General features: G+C 40.5%; 1 protein-coding gene across 2 annotated transcripts in view; it reads right to left on the bottom strand.

Annotated features, from left to right (window-relative positions):
- Nucleotides 1–1,183: 1,183 nt before the first annotated feature.
- Nucleotides 1,184–26,212, bottom strand: part of HSD17B3 (hydroxysteroid 17-beta dehydrogenase 3) — a 54,037-nt gene continuing 29,008 nt past the window's right edge. For both annotated transcript variants that reach the window (XM_088793632.1, XM_074331481.2), the window contains 7 exons: nt 25,120–25,187; nt 23,825–23,860; nt 20,833–20,867; nt 19,651–19,732; nt 18,964–19,029; nt 4,859–5,008; nt 1,184–1,973 (listed from right to left, as the gene is read on the bottom strand). In XM_088793632.1, coding sequence (XP_088649758.1) covers nt 1,863–1,973; nt 4,859–5,008; nt 18,964–19,029; nt 19,651–19,732; nt 20,833–20,867; nt 23,825–23,860; nt 25,120–25,173 — 534 coding nt within the window. In that variant the 5' untranslated portion in view covers nt 25,174–25,187 and the 3' untranslated portion in view covers nt 1,184–1,862. The remainder of the gene's footprint in view (nt 1,974–4,858; nt 5,009–18,963; nt 19,030–19,650; nt 19,733–20,832; nt 20,868–23,824; nt 23,861–25,119; nt 25,188–26,212) is intronic.

The raw sequence follows: 26,212 nt of genomic DNA, 5'->3' as shown, positions 1-26,212 counted from the left end.
AAGCTTCAAGCCCAGCATCAAAGAACAGAATAAAGGGGCTTAGGACTGAAAGACAATAGGTAAATAACCAGTACGTATGGGTACCATAAAAATGTTCTCTATTATAATTGTTATTGTTACCCATCACTGAGAAAATATAAATAGATATCTATACTTGAGAATGAATAACATCCCAGTTTTTTCCTCCGAGCAGGGTTATAAGAGCTATGATATTATAGTCCACACTTTCCAAGCTTACCAAGGTATTAAATGTTCTTCCCTGTGCTTCTCCCTAAAATATCAAAATGTCCCATAAATTCCAACAAAATCTCCAAGCCTCCTTTTTCTAAATGGAGCAGCAGAACAAAAATTCTTTCCTCACACCATATATGGATGGCATTGATGGTCTCAACAAAAAATGAGTGCCACCTAGCACCGGTGGTGCCTCGATGTCTTAGGAAGCACCCTTGACCAATGCCAACCAGAACAAGGTTGCCAGCTGGCATGCTTCCCCTCCAGTTCCCTCATGAGATGAAGTTTAGTAATTTCCCAACACACTACCTCCTATGTGTTAACAAGTAAGTGCTCAGTCCAGCACCCCAAGAGCTGGACACCTGCAAAAAACTCATTTCCACAGTTATCAACTCCTGCATTAGAGCAAAAGTTTTTAAACTATTTTTAGCAACATATCTTTTTCTGTGTTTATTTTTGTAAACACAGTTGTACATAGAATGGCAAATATAAATAAAATTAAGTTAGTGTTGCATTAGTCAAAATAAGGGTTCCCAGAAACTGGCCTGTTGTAGCTGTTGCCCCCACACCTTTCCTAGACAGTTTCCTGGGTCTCTGAGGAATTTTGAGAACCAGTGTTCCAGGACTAGAGCAATCTTAATAAAGTTTAGTAACTTCAGAAATTGTTCAACATAGCTATAAAAGTAGTTTACTAGGTTTAATTGTTCTCGATATTCAAAGAATCAGAGACTTTCTTCTCACCACATTTATATTGCAATCCCCTATAGAAATTCTTATAATTTTGCCTACAGGCATCCTCCTCCTCACACACAACACCCTGAAATCCCATTGCATGACACATGTTTTTTTACACCATAGCTGACCCGAAGATCTCTAGATCTGAGTATCAAAAGTTCATAAATAGCCAAAGTAAAACCAATGAATCATTGAAGCAGTAATTAGTGAAAATTTATTCTGCACACACGAGAAGACAGTTTGCAAACTGGAGCACTGATACAGACACTTAGAATGAAGCTCAGAGAAGTGACCTTAGCAGACAGTTTTTACACCTTTTTAAAAAAGAAACAATAATTTGTGAAGAATTGACAAAGGGGTTTGGGCCTGGGGTAGTAAATTACTGATAAAGTAACAACATTTGTTTATACAGCCCTCTGGGCCCTGATTCCCCACCTCTGGAGAGAAGGATGGCTGTCTTTCTCCCGGTGAGGGGAGGGTACTTTTCACGTGGGAAATTTATTTACTGCTTTCATAGGTGGCAAAGGAGAGTCACAGTGTTCATTTTGCTATTTCTTAAGTAACTTTAATTAGAAATAATCAATATGCCAAAGTGACATATTTCGGGGAAGTCTGCCCTGAATCCTATCAGTAGTCTTGCAAAGTACGTTAAATTAACTTTTGTTTCTATGAGTAAACTGGCTTTATTTGCTCAGGGAGTTTTCAAGGCTGGTCTCCATTTGTCCTTGATTTTTAAGTGAGCAAAATGGCACAAAAGTTGTATTCTAGATACTGTATCTGTGACACAGCCCTCCAGCTTCAAGAGGTGATGGGTACTAGTCTGCAACTTGGTCTTCTGCGGCCGATGCTGGACATGGTAAGAAAGCGATGCTGGATGGCACCTCAGCCCACCTGGATTACCTAATGTTGGTGTTCCGCTTGAGGTAATCAGTGTAGTGAGTCAGTAGTAGCTTCCTGAACACATTGCTGTAGATGACCCATGATGGGATCAGGTTCAGAAAGCTCGCCTTGAATAGACAAAAACATGAGTGTCTGAGAGAAAAGAAGCACAGGAAGTTACAACTAACACATCTCAATTTATATTCTTCATCTTTAAAAGTATTTTTTCTGACTACTAAAGTCCCAAAATCTTTTAAGCACAGTCATGTGTCACTTAACGACAGGGATACATTTGAGGAATGCATCCTCAGGTGATTTCATCATTGTTCGAACAACATACTGTGTATTTACACAAGCCTAGATGGTACATCCTACTACACACCTAGGCTGTATGGTATAGCCTATTACTCATAGGCTACAAACCCATACAGCATGTTACTGTACTGAATACGGTAGGCAATTTTAACACAATGGTACTTAGCTATCAAAACAGAGAAAGTACATTTAAAATTTTAAATATGGTATAAAATATTTAAAAAATGGTACATCCTTATAGGGCATTTACCATGAATGGAGCTTGTAGGAATGGAAGTTACTCTGGGTAAGTCAGCGAGTGAGTGGGGAGTGTGAAGGCGTAGGCCATACTGTACCACTGTAGACCTTATAAACACTGGACATAGGCTACACTAAATTTATACAAAAATATTTTTCATTCTTCAATAGTAAATTAAGTTTAGCTTACTATAACTTTTTACTTTATAAACTTTTTAATTTTGTAAGTTTTTCGATTCTTTTGTAATAACACTTAGCTTAAAATACAAACACATTGTACAGCTGTACAAAAATATTTTCTTTCTTTATATGCTTATTTTATAAGTTTTTTTCTATTTTTAAATTTTATTTTAGTTTTTAAAATTTTTTGTTAAAAACTAAGGCACAAACACACATATTAGTCTAGGCCTACTCAGGGTCAGGATCGTTAATATCATTGTCTCCTATCTTCACATCTGGTCCCACTGGAAAGTGTTCAGGGACAAAAATATGCATGGAGCTGGCATCTCCTATGACAACAGTGTCTTCTTCTGAAATACCTCCTGAAGGGCCTGCCTGAGGCTCTTCTCAAGGACATGTCACTCTTCAGAAATATGTCCATGGTAGTTTGCTTGGTTTGTTTCTTTTTTTCATCATAGATTTGCTTATATGCAGATAATGCACCATGAACATTCCTCTCTATTAATGAAAATCTTTTGGTGTTTTTTAATTCATGAGAAACTTTTTAAGTAGCTTGTTGAGGTCTGCAAAACTCCTGTGAGACCCTTCACTGTGAATTTTCTTGGGAGTTCTTTTTCTTATCTTGCAGTTTCCTTTTCTCTTTCCTCTTCTCCAGCTATGAGTTCCTGTTCCAGTTCCAACAAGTCTTCATTAGTCAGTTCCTCGGAACCCCCTGTAGTTTCTCCTCCATGTCACCCTCATCCACACCCAGATGTTTTCCATCTCAGCCACAGCCTTATTGATTGTTGTAACCTCCTCATCCTTGGCAAATTCTTTGAAATCATGGACAAATCTCTTGAGTGTCTTCTTCCAGATATCATTCATATACTTCTTGGTGACATCACTCCAAACCCAAGCAAGGTGCTTGATGCAGTCATAGGTGTTGTAATCCTTCCAGAATTGCATCAGCATCTGTCTCAGTTGCAGCAATAGCCTGGGCAAAGGTCCGCCTCAGGTTGTAGGCCTTAAAACCTGCTATAATTCCTTGATCCATTGGTGGGAACAAAGAGATGGTGTTTGGAGGGATAAACACCACTTTGATATTGGGACGAAGAATACCAATGAAGGAGGCTATCTGGGAGCATTATCAACAATAAGCTAAATCTTGAAAGGTATGTTATTCTCCAAACAGTACTTCTCCATTTTGTTGGACTAGCAATCAGGAGGTCATCTTGGGAGAGGAGCTGGGTCATCCATGACTTCTTATTGCTCCTATAGCACACTGGCAGTGTGTGCTTATTGATATGCTTGAAGGCCCTGGGTTATCACTGTGCCAGATCACAAGGAGTTTAGCCTGCAACATTGCCCCCAAGCAAAACGGTTATCCTGTCTTTAACAGCCTTAGAACCTGGCATTGACTTGACCCCCTTATGGATGAAAGTCGTTTCAGGTATCCATTCCAGACAAGTGAGGGTTCATCCATATTGAAAATCTGCTCTGGCTACAATTTTCCTCCACAATAAGCTTATCTAGATTTTCCCAAAATTCTTCAGCTGCCTTTACATTAGCACTCGCAAACTCACCACTCACTTTCACATTATGTATTGAGTAATGATTCTTGAATTGTTTAAACCATCCAGAGCTAGCAGTAAATTCAACATTGTAGTTAGATTCAAGCTTTTCCTTCAACATTGCAAACTTTTTGCTTTGGCCATGATCATCATGGTGCTGAAAAGGATATGCTTCTGTCTGGTTTTCAGTCAAGGCCATTAGATATTTCCCCATGTCTGATATAATCCCTTTTCAATTGGAGTCTCATTGCCTTCAACAAAGCAAATTCTTTAACAGCTCCCATCACTTTGTTCCTGTTTTTTACGATCATAGCTATGGGGAACTGGGACATGCCTGACCAGTGAGCAATAACCATCACTAATTTTTCTCCTTCATAGTCTTGAATCACTTTTAATTTTATTTCCAGCTCAATCACTCAATGTGGTCTCTTACTGGCCACATTTGCAGTGGATTTTGTATGCTTAGGGGCCACAATGAACAAAACAACAGAAGATTTAATCTAGCACAAGAGAAAATGATGCAATCGAGAAACATGGTAAACATGAGATCTATGAGGCTGCTGCCAGTAACATGGTATGCTGTTTTACAGCAGACTTTTTGTCATAAGTAGAAAGAATACACAGTAAAATAACGAATATAGTATAGCATAGTAAATACTAAACCAGTGACACTGTCGTTTATTATCACACCTGTCCTCACTTGCTTCAAGAAAGGAGACATTATGAATTACCAAGATTTCATGGGTGAGGCAGCCACAGATTTCATCTCCAATTGTGACATAATTCAATGATTCTTTAACAAATTCATCGGCAGTCTTGGTTATCAGGCTGGTATTGAGATACCTTGTCATTGGGGTTGAAACAGCGTACGGAGTCAGCACCTACAATGGGAAATAAAGACCGTAAGACAGAAGCAATCTACCCAACCCTCAGAAACAAACTCCCGCTTTATCATCCCTTCATTTTCCAGCTCTGTCCTTCCTGTGAAAAGTTTCAGGATCCTAAATGACAACGGATCACTGAAAAGGCATAGAACTGACACAGAGCTGCGAATCAGAAGGCGGGTTTCTAGTTTCACCTTGCCACTAACTCTAGATGAGGCTTTAGCCACACAACAGCAGGTGGTTCAAATGCACACAGGGGACTCAGGACATGAGCCATCTCTCAGAACATGGTTGCCGGACTTCAAAAATAAAAATGCAGGACACTCAGTTGAATTTGAATCCAGAAAAACAACAAAAAGAATTCAGGATAATTATGTCCCAAGTATTGTATGGGATATACTTATAGTAAAAAACAAACAAACAAAAAAAAAAAACACACATATTTGTTATTTATCTGAAATTCATATTTAACTGGATGTCCTGCATCTGGCAACCATATCTCAGAAGTTTATTTCTAACATATACAGCCAAAGTTGGAGCAATTTAAAGCACTCTGGATTCCTACTTTCACACTTCAGTTAGGAGCCAGGAGTGGCACATGCCTTATAATCATTCCTCTTCTGGTAAGAAAAATAAACAACTACATGTTTCACCCTGGAAATCTGACACCATGTTTCCACCTGTGGTCTAACCACCTTGTGGCCTGGCATGAGGTTTCGTAATGGGGTTTCTTACTTTATTCCCAGACAGAGACCTTGGCAGCTTCAGAGAGAAAAAAGATCCATGCTTCTTTCTTTGGTTTTATTTTTCTTCACATCATATTTGCAATTTTTGTCATATTGCATTTTCTTCATATCACTTGAAATGATGTACATAATTAAATCCAGTTATAAGTCAAGCAATTCAATTGACTTGGTTCTTATGGAAATTAATGCTGTCATGAATTTGCATAACACTTTTCTTCCAAAGATCTCAAAATAGTACTCTTAGAGAAATGTAAGGAGCATGTATTCCCAACCCCAGTCTCCAGCTAGGGAAATATTTACAAGTATTTTCATTCCTACAGTGAGTTTTGGTTGACAAAACACCTTTTTGTACAAAATAGGGGCTCAGTAAATAGTGCTTAAACTTGCATACTTATTTATTCATTACATTTTAAAAAATACTTTTATTTAAAATATAACTAACATGCGATATTATATTAGTTTCAGGGGTACACCATAGTTATTCAACATTTATATACATAAAGATCACCATGTAACCATAAGTGATCAACATAAGTCCAGCAACCCAACCATCTGACACCGAACTATGCTATCACAATAATATTGAGTATATTCCCTATGCTGTAAGGTACATCCCCGTGACTTACTTGTTTTATACCTGGAAATTTGGACCTCTTATTCACCTTCACCTTCCCCCTCCCCTTTTTAATTTTTCAACTACAGTTGACATTCAATATTATTTTATATTAATTTCAGGTGTACAGCATAGTGGTTAGACATTTATACAATTTAAGAAATGATCCCCCGACTAGTCTAGAACCCACCTGGCTCTATACATAGTTATCACCATACTATTGATTATATTCCCTATGCTTTAATTTATATCTCCATGACTATTTTGTACCTATCAATTTGTACTTCTTAATCTCTTCAGCTTTTTCACCCTGTTCCCAATCCCTTCCCATCTATCACCCCAACAAACCTAGTTCCCATCTGACACCATACATAGGTATTACAATATTATTGACTATATTCCTTATGCTATACCCTACATCCCCATAACTACTTTACAATAACCAATTTGTGCTTCTTAATTCCTTCCTCTTTTTTCACCCACACCCCCAACACCCCTCCCCTCTGGCCACCATCAAAATGTTTTCTGTATCTGTGAGTTTGTTTCTGTTTTGTTTGCTTATTTTGTACTTTAGATTCCACATATAAGTAAAATCACATTGCATCTGTCTTTCTCTGTCTGACACTCCACTCAGCACAATACCCTCCAGGTCTATCCATGATGCCATAGATGCCAAGAACACATTCCCTTCCATGGCCGAGCAATATTACACTGTATATATGTACCACATCCTCTCTATGCATTCTTCCTCTGACTGATACTCAGGTTGCCTCCATATTTTGGCCATTATAAACAATGTTGCAATGAACGTATTGATGCAAATATCTCCTCTAAGTAGTGTTTGGGGTTCTTTGGATAAATACCCAGAAGTGGGATTACTGAGTCTTGTCTCTTGTTATAGCCTTTGTTTTAAAGTTTTGTTTGGTATAAATATTGGTACCCCAGATTTTTTTTTTAATTTTCATGAAATATCTTCTTCCATTCTTTTACTTTCCCTCTGTGTGTGTCTTTCAATCTGAAGTGAGTCTCGTATAGGCAGCACATGTAGGAGTTTTGTTTTCTTATCTATTCAGCCATCCTATGTCTTTTGAGTGGAGCATTTAATCCATTTACATTGATAATAATTGTTAATGGATAAAAATGGTGGCGTGAGGTGAGCCTCTGGATATCTCCCCTGGAATTTACAACAAATTGAAAAATTGTAACTCCACAAAGGATTCCCTGCACAGCAGACAGGCAAGACCAAGAGGCCCACTACTGAATTCAAAGGTGGGTGAATCACGCGAGCAGGGGAGGAGGGAAGGGAGAAGTGCGGAGATGGAGCCGCGCGCAGGACGCAGACCTAGCTCAGTGCTCCGAGCTCGCTGCTTCCCAGAACTACCACAGCTGTGGGAGAGGGAGGAACTCGGAGTGCTAGGGCTCTGCTTATGGCCCACAGGGCTGAGGGGGCAGCATATAACACGACTAAACCCAACACTCATGGCAGAGACTTCAGAGCAAAAACTGAGGGAAGAAGGCTGAAAACAGTGGTTTAAGCCCTCACTGCCGAGCAGAGAATGGAAGCTGCCCCCTCCTTACCCTCCTAGAACTCGTCCTACCCCCACCTGCCCAGGGCTAGAAGTGGAACAGTAGCAGTATCAGATAAAAAAAAACAGAATATTTGCTGTTCTGAGAACTGTAGTCTGCAGACACAGATTCGCAGTCCAACTAGTTCCAGCAAAGGGGAGGGAGCTTTGGAAGCAGGACCCGCTATGGTGGTGGTCGCCACCATTGCTCTGGGCCACTTCTCACAACTCACCCGCCCCTGTCCCCACCTATCTGGGTGGATCCCTGCAGGAGTAAACAGAATTGCTGGAACATATGGGCTCTGAATCTGGTGCAGGAAGAACTTTGGAACTTCAAAAGATCTCTGCATCCCCACAGGGACATGGTGCCCTATGACCCAGGCAAACTGTTAACAGAGGAGAAGCCTGCCCTCTGGGGAATCCCCCCATTGTGTGAGAAGCTGGAATAGTGCAGAGAAAACATAACACTACAGTGTGAATGAGAAAAAAAGGCTGCATTCTGAGAGAAAATAAAATATTCTACGAACACGTACTGGAAAACAAAAGAAAGACCTCTTCCTATCAACCTGTTGCAGAACCCACCCCTGTAGATGTCTAGGAAGAGAAATAATAAATCAGTAATTGCCATGAATAACCAAGGCAACACAGAGCTCAGAAAGAAAGTGAAAAGTCTCCAGAAAATGAACTTAAAGATATGGAAATATGTGACTTAAATGACAGAGAATTCAAGATTGCAGTTCTGAAAAAAACTCAACAAGATGCAAGAAAACACAGAAAGGCAGTTTAATGAACTCAGAAACACAATAAAAAAACAACATGAACATTTTACCAAAGAGATTGAAATTTTAAAAAAGAACCAAATAGAATTTCTGGAGATTAAGAACTCAATAGAAGAAATTAAGAATGAAATAGCCAACTTAGGTAGTAGAGTTGACCAGTTGGAGGAAAGAATCAGTGACACCAAAGATAGTTGGTTTCTATCTGGTTTCTATCAAATGACATGGATGGAAAAAGAAAGAGACTTGAGACTTAAAAGAAATGAAAGAACTCTACAAGAACTTTCTGACTCCATCAGAAAGAGCAATATAAGAATAATGGGCATAACAGAAGGAGAAGAAAGAGAGAAGGGAACAGAGAATATATTCAAACAAATTGTCGATGAGAACTTTTCAAACTTGTGGACAGAACTGGATCCTCGAATCCAGAAGCAAATAGAACACCTAATTACCTCAACCCCAACAGGCCTTATCCAAGGCACATTGATTGAAGCTGTCTAAAATCAGCGACAAAGAAAGAATCCTCAAGGCAGCCAGGGAAAAGAAGACGGTAACCTACAAAGGAAAGCCCAGTAGATTATCATCTGATTTCTCAGCAGAAACTCTATAAGCCAGGAGAGAGTGGAACCAAATATTCAAACTATTGAAAGAAAGAAATTATGAGCCAAGAATAATATATCCAGCAAAGATATCCTTTAGATATGAAGGAGGAATAAAGACCTTTCCAGACATACAGAAGCTGAGGGAATTTTCTAATACATGACCTGCACTACAAGAAATACTAAAGGAGGCTATTCAACCACCATCAACAGGGACAATTTGTGGCAACCGAAACATAAAAAGGGGGAGAGTAACAGCCTGAACCGGAATATGGGAATGGAGAAAGTAAGTGTGCTGAAGAAAATGGAATACTCTAAATATCAAACTTTCTTTTACATAAACTTAAGGGTAACCACTCAAAAAAAATCCAGAACTGAAATATATACTGTAATAAAAGAAGAAACAGAGGGAAACATCATAGAATACCACCACACAGAAATAATAGACAACAACAAAAAGGCAAAGAAACAATGGAGACACAGCCTTACCAGAAAACTAAAGATAGAATGACAGGAAATCCTCACATATCAATAATCACCCTAAATGTAAATGGACTGAACTCACCAATAAAAAGGCACAGAGTAGCAGATTGGATCAAAAAACTAAAACCAACCATATGCTGTCTCCAAGAGACACATCTCAGTTATAAGGACAAGCATAGACTCAAAGTGAAAGGGTGGAAATTGACACTCCAAGCAAATGGTACCCAGAGAAAATCAGGTGTAGCCATAATGATATCAGATGAAACAGACTTCAGGGTGAAAAAGATAACAAGAGACAAAGATGGACATTTCATAATGGTAAAGGGGACTATACAACAAGAAGACATAACAGTCATCAATATTTATGCCCCCAATCAGGGAGCATTGAAATATACCAAGGAACTACTAACAGAACTAAAGGGAGAAATTGACCAAAACACAATTATACTAGGGGACTTAAATACACCATTGACAGCTATGGATAGATCATCCAAACAGAAAATAAATAACGAAATAGCAGCCCTAAATGACACATTAGATGAAATGGGCATAATTGACATATATAGAGCATTTCCTCCTAAAACATCAGACTATACATTCTTTTCTAGTGTACATGGAACATTCTCAAGGATAGACCATATATTGGGACATAAAATCAGCCTCAACAAATTTAAGAAGATTGAAATCATACCAAGCATATTCTCTGATCACAAGGCTTTGAAACTGGATATCAACTGCAAAAAGAAAGCGGGGGAAAAACACAAATACATGGAGATTAAACAACATACTTTTAAAGAACGACTGGGTCAAAGAAGAAAATAGAGGAGAGATCAGAAGATACATAGAAACAAATGATAATGAAAATACATCCTACCAAAATTTTTGGGATGCAGCAAAAGCAGTTTTAAGAGGGAGATTTATATCACTACAGGCCTATCTCAAGAAACAAGAAAAATCCCAAATAAATAACCTCATGTTACACCTTAAAGAACTAGAAAAAGAAGAACAAGTGAAACCCAAGGTCAGCAGAAGAAAGGAAATAACAAAAATCAGAGCAGAACTAAATGAAATAGAGAACAAAAAGACAATAGAAAAAAATTAATGTGACAAAGAGCTGCTTCTTTGAAAAGATTAACAAAATTGACAAACCCTTGGCTAGACTCACTAAGATAAAAAGAGAGAAGACAAATTAACAAAATCAGAAATGAAAAAGGAGAAGTTATCATGGACACCACAGAAATACAAAGGATCATCCAAGAATACTATGAAGGACTATATGCCACAAAATTCAATAACCTAGAAGAAATGGACAAGTTCTTAGAAACATATAGCCTTCCAAGGCTGAGCCATGAAGAACTGGAAAATCTAAACAGACCAAACACCCGTAACGAAATTGAATCAGTCATCCAAAACCTTCCCAAAAGCAAAAGTCCTGGACCAGATGGCTTCACTAGTGAATTCTACCAAACCTTCAAAGAGGATCTAATACCAATCCTGCTCAAACTCTTCCAAAAAATTGAAGAAGACACAGTACTCCCTAACTCATTTTATGAGGCCAACATTACCCTGATACCAAAACCTGGTAAGGACAACACAAAAAAAGAAAAGTACAGACCAATATCTCTGATGAATACAGATGCAAAAATCCTAAACAAAATTCTAGCAAATCGAATACAACAATGCATTAAAAGATTATTCATCACGACCAAGTGGGGTTCATCCCCGGGGCACAAGGATGGCTCAACATCCGCAAATCCATCAATGTGATACATCACATAAACAAAATAAATTACAAAAATCATATGATTATATCAATTGATGGCGAAAAAGCATTTGACGAGATACAACATCCATTTATGATGAAAACACTTAATAAAATAGGTATAGAAGGAAAATACCTTAACATAATAAAGGCCATATATGACAAGCCCTCAGCTAATCTCATAATTAATGGTGAAAAACTGAAGCCCTTTGCTCTACGTTCAGGAACACGACAGGGCTGTCCCCTATCACCTCTGCTTTTCAACATAGTGTTGGAAGTCCTTGCCAGAGCAATCAGGCAAGAGAAAGAAATAAAAGGCATCCAAATTGGGAATGAAGAAGTTAAATTATCACTCTTTGCAGATGACATGATGCTATATATAGAAAACCCTAAAGACTCCACCAAAAAGCTATTAGAAACAATCAACGAATACAGTAAAGTTGCCGACTACAAAATCAACATACAAAAGTCCATTGCATTCCTATATACTAACAATGAAATCTCAGAAAAAGAAATTTAAAAAACAATTCCTTTTGCAATTGCAGCAAAAAGAATAAAATACCTAGGAATAAACTTAACCAAGAATGTGAAAGACCTATATGCTGAAAACTATAAGACTTTTTTGAAAGAAATTGAAGAAGACACAAAGAAATGGAAAGACATTCTGTGCTCATGGATTGGAAGAATCAACATAGTTAAAATGGCCATATTACCCAAAGCAATATACAGATTCAATGCAATCCCCATCAAAATCCCAATGGCATTTTTTTTTTAAACAAATAGAACAAAAAATCATCAGATTTGTTTGGAACCAAAAAAGACCCTGAATAGCCAAAGCAATCTTAAGAAAAAAGAACAATACTGGAGGTATCACACTCCCTGACTTTAGCTTGTACTACAGGGCAACAATAATCTAAACAGCATGGTACTGGCAGAAAAATAGACACGTAGACCAATGGAATAGAATTGAGAACCCAGAAATAAACCCACATAAATATGGACAGATAATTTTTGACAAAGAAGCCAAAAACATACAATAGAGAAAAGAGCCTCTTCAATAAATGGTGCTGGAACAATTGGAAAGCCACGTGCAAAAGAATGAAACTGAACTGCTTTCTGTCACCATGTACCAAAATTAATTCAAAATGGATCAGACTTAAGCATAAGACCTGAAACAATAAACTGCATGGAAGAAAACATAGGACCTAAACTTATGGACCTTGGGTTCAAAGAGCATTTCATGAATTTGATCCAAAGGCAAGGGAAGTAAAAGCTAAAATAAATGAATGGGACTATATGAAACTTAAAAGCTTCTGTATAGCAAAAGAAACCATCGACAATATTAAGAGGCAACCAACTGAATGGGAGAAAATTTTTGCAAACAGTGCCTCCAATAAGGGGCTAATATCCAAAATATACAAGGAACTCATGAAACTCAACAACAACAACAAAAAAACAACCCAATTGAAAAATGGGCAGAGAACCTGAAGAGACTTTTCTCCAAAGAGGACATACAAATGGCAAATAGACATATGAAAAAATGCTCAACATCACTAATTATCAGAGAAATCCAAATAAAAACCACAATGAGATTATCACCTCACCCCAGTTAGACTGGCTATCATCAACAAGACAAATAGTGACAATGTTGGAGAGGCCGTGGAGAAAAAGGAACCCTCATACACTGTTGGTGGGAATGCAGATTGGTGTAGCTGCTATGGAAGGCAGTGTGGAGGTCCCTCAAAAATTTACAAATAGAATTACCGTATGACCCAGCAGTCCCTCTCCTGGGTATCTACCCAAAAAATCTGAAAACATTTAGAGATAAAGACACGTGTGCTCCAATGTTCATTGCAGCTTTGTTTACGGTGGCCAAGACATGGAAACAACCAAAATGTCCTTCGATAGATGAATGGATAAAGAAGTTGTGGTATATATACACAAAGGAATACTATTCGGCGGTAAGAAAAGATGAAATAGGACCATTTGTGACAACATGGATAGATCTTGAGATTATAATGCTAAGCGAAATAAGTCAGACAGAAAAAGCAGAGAACCATGTAATTTCACTGATATGTGGTATATGAACCAAAAACAACAAAAGAACAATACAAACAAATGAGAAACAAAAACTCAGACACAGAGAATAGTTTAGTGGTTACCAGACAATAAGGGAGGAGAGGGGTGGTAGATGAGGGTAAAAGGGATCAAATATATGGTGATGGAAGGAGAACTGACTCTGGGTGGTGAACACACAATGGGACTTATAGATGATGTAATACAGAATTGTACACCTGAAATCTATGTAATTTTACTAACAATTGTCACTCCAATAAACTTTAATTAAAAATAAATAAATAGGGCTGGCCCGGTGGCTCAGGCAGTTAGAGCTCTGTCCTCCTAACTCTGAAGGCTGCTGGTTCGATTCCCACATGGGCCTGTGGGCTCTCAACCACAAGTTTGCCAGTTCAATTCCTCGAGTCCTGCAAGGGACGGGGGCCGCGCCCCCTGCAACTAAGATTGAACACGGCACCTTGAGCTGAACTGCTGCGGAGCTCCCGGATGGCTCAGCTGGTTGGAGCACGGGCTCTCAACCACAAGGTTGCCAGGTCAATTCCTCGACTCCCACAAGGGATGGTGGGCTGTGCCCCCTGCAACTAGCAATGGCAACTAGAGCTGAGCTGCACCCTCCACAACTAAGACTGAAAAGACAACAACTTGAAGATGAATGGCACCCTCCACAACTAAGATTGAAAGGACAACAACTTGAGTTGGAAAAAAGTCCTGCAAGTATTCACTGTTCCCCAATAAAGAACTGTTCCCCTTCCCCAATAAAATCTTAAAAAATAGAATAAAATAAAGAATAAATAAATAAATAAATAAATAAATAAATAAATAAAAAATAATTGTTAATGGATATGTAGCTATTGTTATTTTATCATTCATAATTTTGATTTAATTTTTCCATCTTAAAGAAGTCCCTCTAACATTCTTTGTAACACTGGTTTGGTGATGATGAACTCCTTTAGCTTTTTCTTGTTTGGGAAGCTCTTTATCTGTATTTTGATTTTAAATGATAGCCTTGCTGGGTAGAATACCCTTGGTTGTACGTCCTTGCTTTATATCACATTGAATATTTCATGCCAGTACTTTCGGGCCTGCAAAGTTTTTGTTGAGAAATCAGCTGACAATCTTATGGGAGCTCCCTTATAAATTACTAGCTGCCTTTCTCTTGCTGCTTTTAGGAGTCAATCTTTTGTCTTTAACCTTTGCTGTTTTAATTATAATGTGTCTTGGTGCCTGCCTGTTTAAGTTCATTTTGTTCAAGACTCTGCATTTCTTGGACTTGGATGTCTATTTCCTTCACCAGGTTACAAAAGTTTTCAGTCATTATTTCTTCAAACAGATTTTCATTCCCTTGCTTTCTCTCTTCTCCATGTCGTACTCCAAAGATGTGAATGTTGTTACGCTTTATGTTGTCCCAAAGGACTCTTAAACTGTCCTCGTTTTTTTGGATTCTTGTTTCTTTTTGCTGTTCCAATTTGGTGTTTCTGCTACCTTGTCTTCCAAATTACTGATTAGATCCTCTGTTTCATCTAGTCTGCTGCTGATTCTTTCTAGTGCATTCTTCAGTTCTGGTGTTGTATTCTCCACTTCTGACTGGTTCTTCTTTATGGTTTCTATGTCCTTTTTTATGCTTCCTGTCTCTTTGTTGAAGTTCTCATTAAGTTCCTTGAACATCTTTATAACCAGTGTTTTAAACTCTCTCTCTCTCTCTGGTAGGTTGCTTGCCTCCATTTTGTTTATTTCTTTTGCTGGATTTTTCTCCTGTTCTTTCATTCTGGATGCATTTCTTTGTTTTCTCATTTTGGCTACCTCTCTGCGTTTGCTTCTATGTATTAGGTAGATATGTTGTGTCTCCCAGTCTTTTCCAGGTGACCTTATATAGTACATTCAGTGTGGGGCCCTGGCACAGTCTCGCTGGTCACCTGCTCTGAGTGGTCCAGGACTCTCCCTTGGGTGGGTTGTGTGTGCCCTCCTTTTATAATTGAGCCTTAATTCGTATTGGTATGCCAATTGCTGGGACTGACCCTCAGGCTAATTGGCTGTGGGGGTTGGCCACATCCATAGCTCACAGGATTCTGTGTGGGGGTTTACCCCTCAGCGTGGAATTCACTCCAGAGGGCTCTTGTGCCTGTTGAGACAACCTTTGGGGTGTGCTGCTTGTGGGGGTAATTAGGTAGTGCTCTGTTGTGGTCTGAATCCAACCTCCAAGTATGTTGGTTCTGGGACCTGTTGGAATGGGCTCCAGTGCTGGCCCAGGCCACCCACTGCCTATGATTACCCAGGGACTACCTGGTAGGATCTACAAAGTGATCCATGGTTGTTCACTGCCTATGATAAACCTAGGCACATGGAAGAGGCCACACTGCAAACCAAGGATATTTGCCACCAGTACCGAGCGTAGGGTACCTCCACAAAAAGCCAGGACACCACGAGACCTGCTGCCACCTGCCAGATCCCTTAAGGTTCAGCCACTGATAAAGACTTGTGCAGTATACAAGTTGGGTGAGGCAGGGTCTCAGGGAATCACTAGAGTGGGAAGAGATGTGGACACCAGGTTAATGTAAATTCTCTTTTGATGCCAGTATTGAGTCTACAGCTACTCAGCAAAAGACTCAGAGCACACTGAGGCCTGTCACTGCCCACTTGGGGCCCATGGACTCCAATAGTTTTCTAAGAACGAGTGCAATGCAGTTGGCGATGGCTGCTCAAAAGAAAGTGCCTCCAACGTTGGCGGAGTTGGGTTGGATGGAGTCCCAGCAGAGCTCACAGGCCAATCAGATTCAGATTTGACTTGTGGGGAGGGCTCAACACAGGAAAGATGGCACCCACCTGCTGGCTGCTTGGGAGAAGGACCCCAAACAGTGAAAATGGCAACTGTCCTCCAGCCCTTGTTCTAAAGCCATACAAATTGATCTGCCTTCCCCCACCCTATATGCCTCCAACGCCCCCCACCCCCAGTAACCATCCCTCCAACAGAGCCCAGGGTGAGTGCCTGCCAGTGAGTCTGTGCATGGGGCCTTTAATAGGGCATCTGGGTTTCCCACAGCCCTCTGTCTGACCATCCAGGTCAGAATCCCCACTGTCTTTCACAGCCAAGTATTGTGGGAGCACCAGTACTCTGGGCTGGGGAGCCTTGCTATTCCAGGGTGAACCTCCACAGCTGAGATATCCCTCCTGATTCTTAACCACCACATGGAGGCTTGGGGTCAGCCCATTTCGCATCTCCACCCGTCCTACAAGTCTTGACGTGGCTTCTTCTTTATATCCTTAGTTATAAAACTTCTGTTTCAGCCAGCTTTCAGATGGTTCTCCAGGTTGATTGTTCTATAACTTAGTTGTAATTTTAATGTGTTCACGAAAGAAAGCAGTCACAGTGTTTATCTACTCCACCATCTTGGATCTCTCCTAGTCATTAGATCTTCACAATAACCCAGAATTGTGAGAAAGTATTGTAAACCCTTTTTACAGATGGGGAAACTGAGGCTCACAGAGTTTAACAGGCTTTCCAGGATCACTCAGATTTTAAATGGCAGAACTGGAATTTGAAAATTAAACCCAAGTGTATAATACATACTTTCTCGTTCATTTAACAAATGTTTATTGAGCACCAAGTACATGTGTGTTTGGAGAGGCTACTTGGTTTTTGAAAGGTCACAGTCTTTTCACCTCATATTTGCTAGGAGAGTAGTTCCAAGCCTTCTGCATTAGAGAAGGGGCTCCTGTTCCTACCCCAACTCCTCCTACCCCTGCTGCCCAACAGAACCCACTAATTTGGCAGCTACAGCATCTGTGGTTCACAATTATCAAGATCAAGTTGCTGCTAAGACCATCACATGGCTAGGAAGAAAATTGTTGTGGTAATTATTACTGTTATTCACCAAATATTTATAGTTCTTTCTTCTTCCAGACACATGATTGAATTGCACTTCCTGGACCCCGCTATGGTTGGGTAAGGCCAAGTGATCAGATATGACCAATTGGTATGAGCAAACATGGCATGTGCCTTTTCTGAGCTAGAGCCCTGAATCATCAAAGTCAGATCCTCTAGAACTGCTACCACTTTTTTTCTGGCACGTCAAATATCCGAGATGGCAGCTGCTCCATCAGGCTAGGTCCCTATGTCACTACAATGAGCTAATCCCCTATGCCAGATCACAGTGAATGTGTAGCATGAATGATAAATGAATCTTTGTGGTTTTAAGTCAGTGAGATTTCAAGGCTTGTTTTTAAACTGCAGGAAACTTAGCCTACATGGGATAGCACTGTTGCAAAAGGAACTGATCTTCAGCTGGGAGCTGGAAAATGGATAGGAGGGGGGAAATCTCTGATAGGTGAGACTTTATAGTTCAACAGGGCAGAGAACAGGGCTGTGGTCTAGTGACACGGCTGTCATAGTCATTCACTGTGGCTGAGAAGATGACATTATTTTCAAAGTTCTCACCATTAAATAGACATATCTGTCTATTAAATAAGTTTTATGCTATAGATGGTTAATTTATAAGAACAGCCACCTGAGATATTCTCACCTGGGTATTTTAATTGAAAATTAGTATGCATAGCAATAATTTCAAAGATATCACCATGAGTGTGCCTTTTTCATTTGTAAAAGTATGCCATGCAACCTCTTCCCAAAGAATAACAAAAACCTTCTGTCAACTTTTTATTCCAACTTCCAGAAACCACTTAACTCTGTGTTGCTGAACCAAGTACATGCATGTCACTGAAACCTCAAGACATCACATTGCTCAGCCTACAGATGGCAGTGACAACCCAGCTCTGTTTACAATTAATAGGACAAGGTCTTTTCCATGGTGGGTCTGCCATTGTAAGTGAAAGGGGCAGCAGAGCACCTCTTCCTGACTGCTCAAGAACCAAAGTTTGAGGATTTCTGTGGCTCATCACAGATGAAACAGCTCACAAGAGAAGCACTGCCACTTTTTCCAACATGGACTGAGTGTCCTGTTTTCTTTTGTTGCCTCTCCTCAATTTCTCCCACATAAACCTGTCTCCTGTACTTATATCAGAGAGTAAAGGAAGGTCAACAAGCCCCATTTCTGTCCTGATACAGCATCAGGCAGCAAGAGAGTCGACAGAGTTTCTGAGTACTCGCTCACCCTGCCCCATTTCCTGCTCCAGCAACCAGGGCATGGGTGACAGTGGCAGCAGGTGGAACAGAGGTGGCACAGCTGTTACCACAGTGGTCCCAATAACTCCCATGGTGTCATCCAGACCACCTTCCTCCTGGCTGCACGTGCACTGCCAGTCCTGCAGGAGATAGTGGCCCCAGCTCCATGTAAATCCAGAGTTCCTGTTCCCATGGACTCAGAACTGTTAATCTCACCTGGATAGTGATTCCTTTTTCTTTATATTCCGCTTGCAGTGCCTTGGAAAATGTGCATACAAAAGCCTGGAGCAAGAAGTAGAAACACCTCAGGACACAGAGCTTGCTTTCTCCATCAGAACCAAATTATTCAGATTTCAAAATGCACCACAAGTAGCGAACAGCTTTATCTTTAAATGCAGAGGCTTGTCTTGATAGGAATTAGAACTTCATTTCTTGGTTTAGGAAAAGCTACCTCAATTGGTAGGAACATACCTTTTGGGATAAATACATACCTCGGGCCACCGCATATAGATGACCCAACCCAGAGACACTGTCCTTTGTCTAAAGCACCCCTTCCTCCAAGGGTTTGTTTTAAAGACTAGGGCATGGGGACACCTGACTAGGCCTCCAGGGCAGGAAGGAAGCTACAATGTTACTTGTTGGCAGGAAGACAGCAGGCCAAGAAGTGAGTGACGGTTGGAGGCCCATCATGGAAGTTGCACCTGCCGAGGTGTGCTGCTGCAGACCTTCTCAGCCCACGGGCTGCACCTTTATCTGATGTGCACCCATACACTGCTGACTAGCTCCACCCTGTACATAGAAGAGTGCCTCCTGGGAAACCTATCCCTCAACTTGCCAGATGATCGAAAAGAAAATACCAACTGGGAAAGGCAAGAGGAAGAAGACTTGAATGCTATCACTCACCTTGGACGCCGAATAGGTGGAGTATAGGGGCCAGGGAAAGAGGGCCACCCCAGAAGAAATGTTCAAGATGAGCCCTTTCTGCCTAAAAGGCAAAGAAGAAAAGTTTCAGTTGGTTTTGCTGCCTGATCACATTATTCAAGAAGAAGAGAACAAGGAGCTCATATCGATGCTGGGAAAACCCCATCCTCTCTAGGCTTCCACGTGCACTAGTGCTCTGCTTCCAAGACCCGTGAGTGGAACTTCCCCTACATCATAGACTACAGTGCCACACAATGATGTCACTTGGCAGTCAGTTGACATCAAGGATTTGTGAATGGAAATGGACTCTGCTGCAACAAACATCCCCAACCAAAGTGCAGAAAACCAACTTGGCTCATACAAGACTCAGGTGAAGAGATCTTGCTCTTTCAAAAGTGACCGCATGAGCTCACGGTCCCTTCTGACTCATAAAGATGACCCACAACAGGACAGATGCCACATGTAGAATCCTGTCTTGGGTGGAATTTGACAGTCCATCATCTGCTCACACAGGCACCCACACAAGTCTCTGGAGTCCTTAATTATCCTTTTGAAATTCAATATCTTTAATTCATCCCAAGTAGGTGGAGTCAATTCAGAAAAAACAAGAAACTGTGCATTAGAATACAAGGCCAAGCCCCTTCTTCCTCTAGGAAAGATAAACTATCAACCATTTGCTTTTAATGAATACCACCTAGAAAAAACCCAGCTCCCAAATGGGTTTTGTAATAGGGTGACAGAAATATGGAATAAGTGGAGGCACTGATGGGGTGGTGATTTTTACCACTAAAATGAGTATTCATTCTGACAAGAGCTGAAATTCATAATAACAAAGAGATGGTCTTGGTCTCAGGCCAACTTCTGAAGTTTCTTTTATGCTCAACATAAGTTAATTTTTTTTAAATACAATGTGTGCTGAAACTACTGCTGTTTTCCTCCTTAAACAAAAGTTTATGTTACATTTGACCTTCAAGTATGCTTATCTGTTTGCAAATTTGGCCTGGCCCAGAATGTTATTTTTTTCTCCTATAATCTCCATGCCCTTTCATCATATCATTTGTTAAAGTAGCAGCTGACTGCACCCTATCCCCCAGCCTCCAAGTCAGCTGACTGCGAGGCCAGGGAGACCATGCTGTCCCACACTTTTTAAAAGAAAAGCCTTACCTTGATTCCATGTGTTTCAGAATCATCTGTGTCATCTATAAGAGAAGAAGAAAGTTAAGCCTTGACAAAGGAACTGAGTCGCAATGGACAGGGGTACTTGGGGAAGTGGGTGCGGGAGGAACTCTAGCACCTGCTTCATCCTCTCAGATGGCCTTGAAAATCTGCTGACACTTATTAGACATGTTTCTGATGACACTAGAGTCTGGCTGGAACGCACAGGAGGCAACCTAGACAAATGGCAAACTGCTCAGAGGCCTCTGATTTCTTCCCCATAAAGCTAAAGTCTTCCTGCAAAATGAAGGCCATTAAAAATTATGGAGAATGGCTTCTTGCTATGGTATCAACACTGAGGTTCCCCAGATACTCTTTACTCTGGGAGACAGGCAAAAGTGGGCTGGCCATCAGAAATCACAGCCATGAGTTAGGATTGGGGGACATTCGGGAAATCACACAAGTGGCCATGAACATCTCACAATACAAAGGATGAGAATCTGTCAATTCAACAGCAGCCCCATAAGCAGCCTGCAGGTGGTCTGTGAAATAGCTCCCTGGACAGAGCGTGTCTGTCTGTTCATCTGTTAGAATTACAACAGCGGTGAGAAGTCTCTTCCCTCTCCCAACCTACTGCTCCCTGAAGATGGCTTCCCTACCACTTCTGGAGTTTAAATATCCAGTTAAAATGGCTTTTCACATCATAATTACAGGGCATACTTTATAAGAATTAAGGAAGATGCAAACCCATGGACAAAAATATTCTTGAAAGTACAATTGAGTGGACTCAGGCTCATCTTGGGTGCAGGTTTAAGCAACAGAGCCACCAAATGGATGGAAAGAGGCAGAAAAATAAAGACTGGAGACAAGAAGACAAGTTTTGCCTGTTTCTCCATATTGTCTGGGACGCCTGCAGGAGCTTCTTAGTAAGCTATGTCCCTGCCACTCCCATCCCCCCCACATCCCACCCAACCCCCATTTCATAGGCCAGGCGCTTAAGCCCATCTGCAGGAGCCTCCAGACCAATGTTTTCACTGCTCTGGGTTAGTGGTGGGGGTGGGAATGGTGTGTGGGGTGCTCCCTACCACCCATGGGACTACCTCCTGAACCCTGGATTTTAAGGGAAATGAGAGAAGGAAAAGGATGGTGTCATCACTCTTTCCTTGGCTTTCCCAGTTTCATGGAGGGCATGACTGGATCACTGGTGGACAGGGCCAGCATGTCCTTGAAATCTCCCAAATGAATTCACTAGCTTAATTGGGCGGATAATCCCAATTAGAACAATAACTTCAGACTTTATGGGTCTGAAGGGTTATAAAGCTCCCATTATTCACTCTGTTATCTCACCTTCCCTTTGACCTCATACTCATCTCCTATCTCTGCCCTTGATAGGGATCGTTACTATTTCTAGATGGCTTCCTCGGAATAATTAAGTGATACTCGTTACGGCTCCAACCAGCGTGGCCAACTGGGGCATGGCATACTCAGAAGCTACCTTCAGTGTGTTTTCTCCATTACTTAGGGAAGTTAGTAACAGAAGTCTGGCAATATCTAAAATGATTTTTTAGCAAATCAAAGCATTTCTCTGCTAAAGGAGCCAGAGAGTTGTCAAATACATTTAAGAAGCCCTGTGATCAAATGGACCAAGAATGAAAGATCAATGTGTAAAATGATGTGAAAGATTTTAGCAGTAAGGCTGCCAACAACAGTTGGACAAATAAAACCTACCGTTTCATCAGCTGGAAGGGACGGGGAGGCCGGTGGTTAAAAGCCATTGATTGCTCAGCATATAAAGAATACGTGTATCAATAAAAACTGAGCATTAAACCATGAAAAAAAAAGGATGATTACAGAAAAACAATAAATGGTGAAAATAATTTTTGTCAGTCCAACTTATCCACCTGAAAAATGTTTGTTTGGTCTGCTCAGCATCCATCCCCCTCCTTAGTTTGACACCAACTGCCTTTCCTTTGGGAAAGCTGTCCTCCGCTGCCAGTTCATGTTTTCAGGATGAGACAGACTCCTGCTGCTTCTCAAGCAGGGTTCCAGCTCCATGAAATCAGGGGCCATACCTGATTCACTGCTGCAGTTCCACAGGTCTTCCAGAGTGGTCACTAGGGCGGCCATGCACCCTTGTGAATTTTGTGTACTGAGCAAGGGCGTGAGCGAGGACTGGAAGCTGAGCGTTCACTCGCAAGCCATTGAGGGGGCTCTCACCATTCAGGGAAAGGAAAACACTCTGTTCACACAAAAGCGCCATCTACTGACCAAGCATCCAGCTGCGCCCACCCTTAGGCAGCACCTTTTTCCAAATTGTCTGCCCACAGGGGTCCCCTTTTTCTTATTCATGCAACGGCACGGTGTAGGACAGTTTTGTGGTAGTCAAGTCTACAAATGTTTATGTAGTTGACTCTAATCAAAGGACCTGCGTGCTGAATGGCTCCTGATACGTCACTTAGTCCAACACTCTTTTAATAGCAGATGAGGAATCTGAAATTCAAGGAAATTAAGTAGCATACCCAATGCTGTCCGACTGACTAGTAGCTGGGCTGGGATCAGAAATACAACTGAACATGAACTTCAATTCTACAAATATTTATTAAACAAGAGTCCATAAAATCCAAGCTGTGCCCTCTGTCATTTTTCCAAACAAAGCGAGTTTCCCTCTATTTACAAGAGTAAAATCAGAGGAAAGTATTGAATTAAAAAAAAAAAAAAAAAAAAAAGCGTCTTGGAATCCTGAATCAGTTTCAGCATCATCAGGTCAAATGTGTTCTGACATGTGACCACACTGAACGCATAAACACTAGGGAGAATGAATCACTGTACTTGATGAAAATAGAGTAAGACAATTAAAAGGCTGCTACATGTCCTCTCAATCAAGTGTGGTTCAATATCAAAGAATTCTGCTTCTACAGAGAAGGAGCCAATTCTCCAGTGTTGCCAAATTCCAACAGCTACTACATTTTTAAGGCATTTAGCACATACGTTGATCACATACCTTCACTACCGAGGTGACGTTACAATGGATGAGGCTCTGTAACAAATAATCACAACCATGGATCAGAAGGATCATCTGAGAAATTCTCCTGAGAAGCAATCAGTGCTAAAGAACCATAAAGTGGGCAAAAGTACATGTCTGAGCAGTTCCCTCACTCGCTCAGCCTGCAAATTAGGCTTCTCGTTGATGTTCAGCAAGTAAGCACTAGAACTGGAAAACATCTGACGTCCACACTATGATTTTATTAAAGTGTGATCTTGATGAGAAGTCAATTAAGAGTTTCCTCAAAAATTTAAGGAATGATACAGACACAGTTTTTCAAAGGGAGATGGTTAATTTCCAGCTGGAGGAAGAAAAGTGAGCATATGTGGGTCTAGAAGACAACAGTGTAGAGGATAGAAAGGTGAATGATTGTATGACACAGGGTAGAAGTTCTAGGCTACAGAGGTCGGATAGAGAAACTGCTAGGATTACCCAAGACAAACAGAGTGAAAGAGAGACAGACACAGAAACAAGCACAAATACAGACATAAATAGAGAGAGAGAAACAAGAATGGAACAGACACACATGAAGCCAGAAGCAAGGACCACAGGGTAGATGTGTGGCCAGGAGGAGGGTTGGCAAGGACACGCACCAATAGCATTATATTCCCATGCAGTAGACTCGGGGCTTAAATAGGACCACAGGAATACTTGTGGAATCAGGTAATGGAAACATGACAGCCTGTTCAGAATTGGTATAACTCCATGACTTCAAAGGTCCAGGCCTGGGGAAGACAACAAATAGTGCCTTCGGGGACTGTTAAATACATAACAAATTTACTCATGACCAACAATGGCAGCCATCGGTCTGAGCCAATCTTGCTGAACTTATAGTACCCCCAACCACAGAGTTTGTATTGTGGACTTCCCTTACACTGAAAGTTGAACAAATCTTATGACCTGGGAAGACAAAGAAAACCAAAGAGCCAGCCTTCTACCACTTACATCCACAAGCTGTTAATTTCTCAGGCAGAGAAATTATAAAGCAGAGCACAGAGCCCCCAAAAGACTGAGACCACAGGCAGGTACATTTTGATGTGCAAAGAAGGAAAATGACCTTATCACAGAGATGGTCATGAGCAGTGGTACCCTTGATTGTGTGTCAAGCACTAAGATGAAAAGAAACGGAGATCTCCAGATATCCACCTGGAATACAGTATTTTGTCTAGACACCCTTCCCAGGCCTGGTGATAATCCAGCAAGGGGGCCCAGTACCTGGTGAGAGGACACCACCCACAAAAACACAAGCCTACCTGGATGTCATCCGGTGTATTAAGGAATTGGCTCGGCAGAAAGCTTGGAAGCATTCCAACATTGTTGACTGACAGAGAGAAGCAAAACAAAAAGATGTCAGAAGAGCCAATGGCAAGTATTTATCGAAAGCCTTAAAAATGGTTATATTCAACCCAGGAATTCTTCTCTTGGGAAGTTTTTTCAGGAAACACATACAAAAAGATTTATATACAAGGTTGTTCAATGCAACATGATTTGATAACAGTGAGGAAATCTGAGGGGAAAACATTGTGCTCCCATAATAGGAAGCACACTAAATGAATCATGGTGCAGCCATGTGGTACAATGCAAGGCAGGCATTCAAACCTACGGGGGTTTAAAGTTTTATCGACATAGGAAAACATTTGTGAGGTATGGTTTTGAAAAATGTTACAGAACAGTATGTAAATTTAATCCCAGTTTCGAAAACAGGTGTAGGTATGTGAAGTATGTGTAAATATATGAAAATGTATATCTGGAAGGATATGCACCAAAATGCTATCCCAGGCTGTCGGGATTTTAAGAAATTTATGATCCTTTTATGTGCTCCTCTACTCTTTCTGGTTTTTCTGCAATGACATATTTTACATTTTTATTAGTAAAAATAATTAGTAGTTATTTTTAAAATTCAGCAGGTAGTTTAGAAATCAAACCTTACTTCCTTCTGTGTACAATCAAACACTGTGCCATGTATGTAGTTATAAAATAGCTTGTTTATAAATCATCACAGAAAAAGCATGATCTTGTTTCCTGAATAAGAGAGTCAATTCTCAAATAACCACAATGACTTGCCATTTCATGGATCAATCACAGCAATGTTTGTTTGCTAAATGAATTCCTTTAGGTCAGTATTTCTGAGATTCCCTCTTCCTGCCAAATGTAAATAGCAGCTCGGTGAAAGAAAATTTATTTTAATATTAAGAAATATGGTTAGGAAGGTTGGAATATGTAAGTTTGATACATTCCAAAGCCACATATAAATTTGTTAATCCAGTAACACCTCTTGAAGAATTAAGCTTTAATATTCAGCTTAATATTACAACTTAAGATAGAGTCGTGGGTTAAGTTTAAGCC

The sequence above is a fragment of the Rhinolophus sinicus genome, chromosome 16 (assembly GCF_057876585.1).
Source record: "Rhinolophus sinicus isolate RSI-liver-muscle chromosome 16, RSI-T2T, whole genome shotgun sequence".
NCBI lineage: Eukaryota > Metazoa > Chordata > Mammalia > Chiroptera > Rhinolophidae > Rhinolophus > Rhinolophus sinicus.
This window is presented reverse-complemented; position numbering and strand designations above follow the sequence as displayed.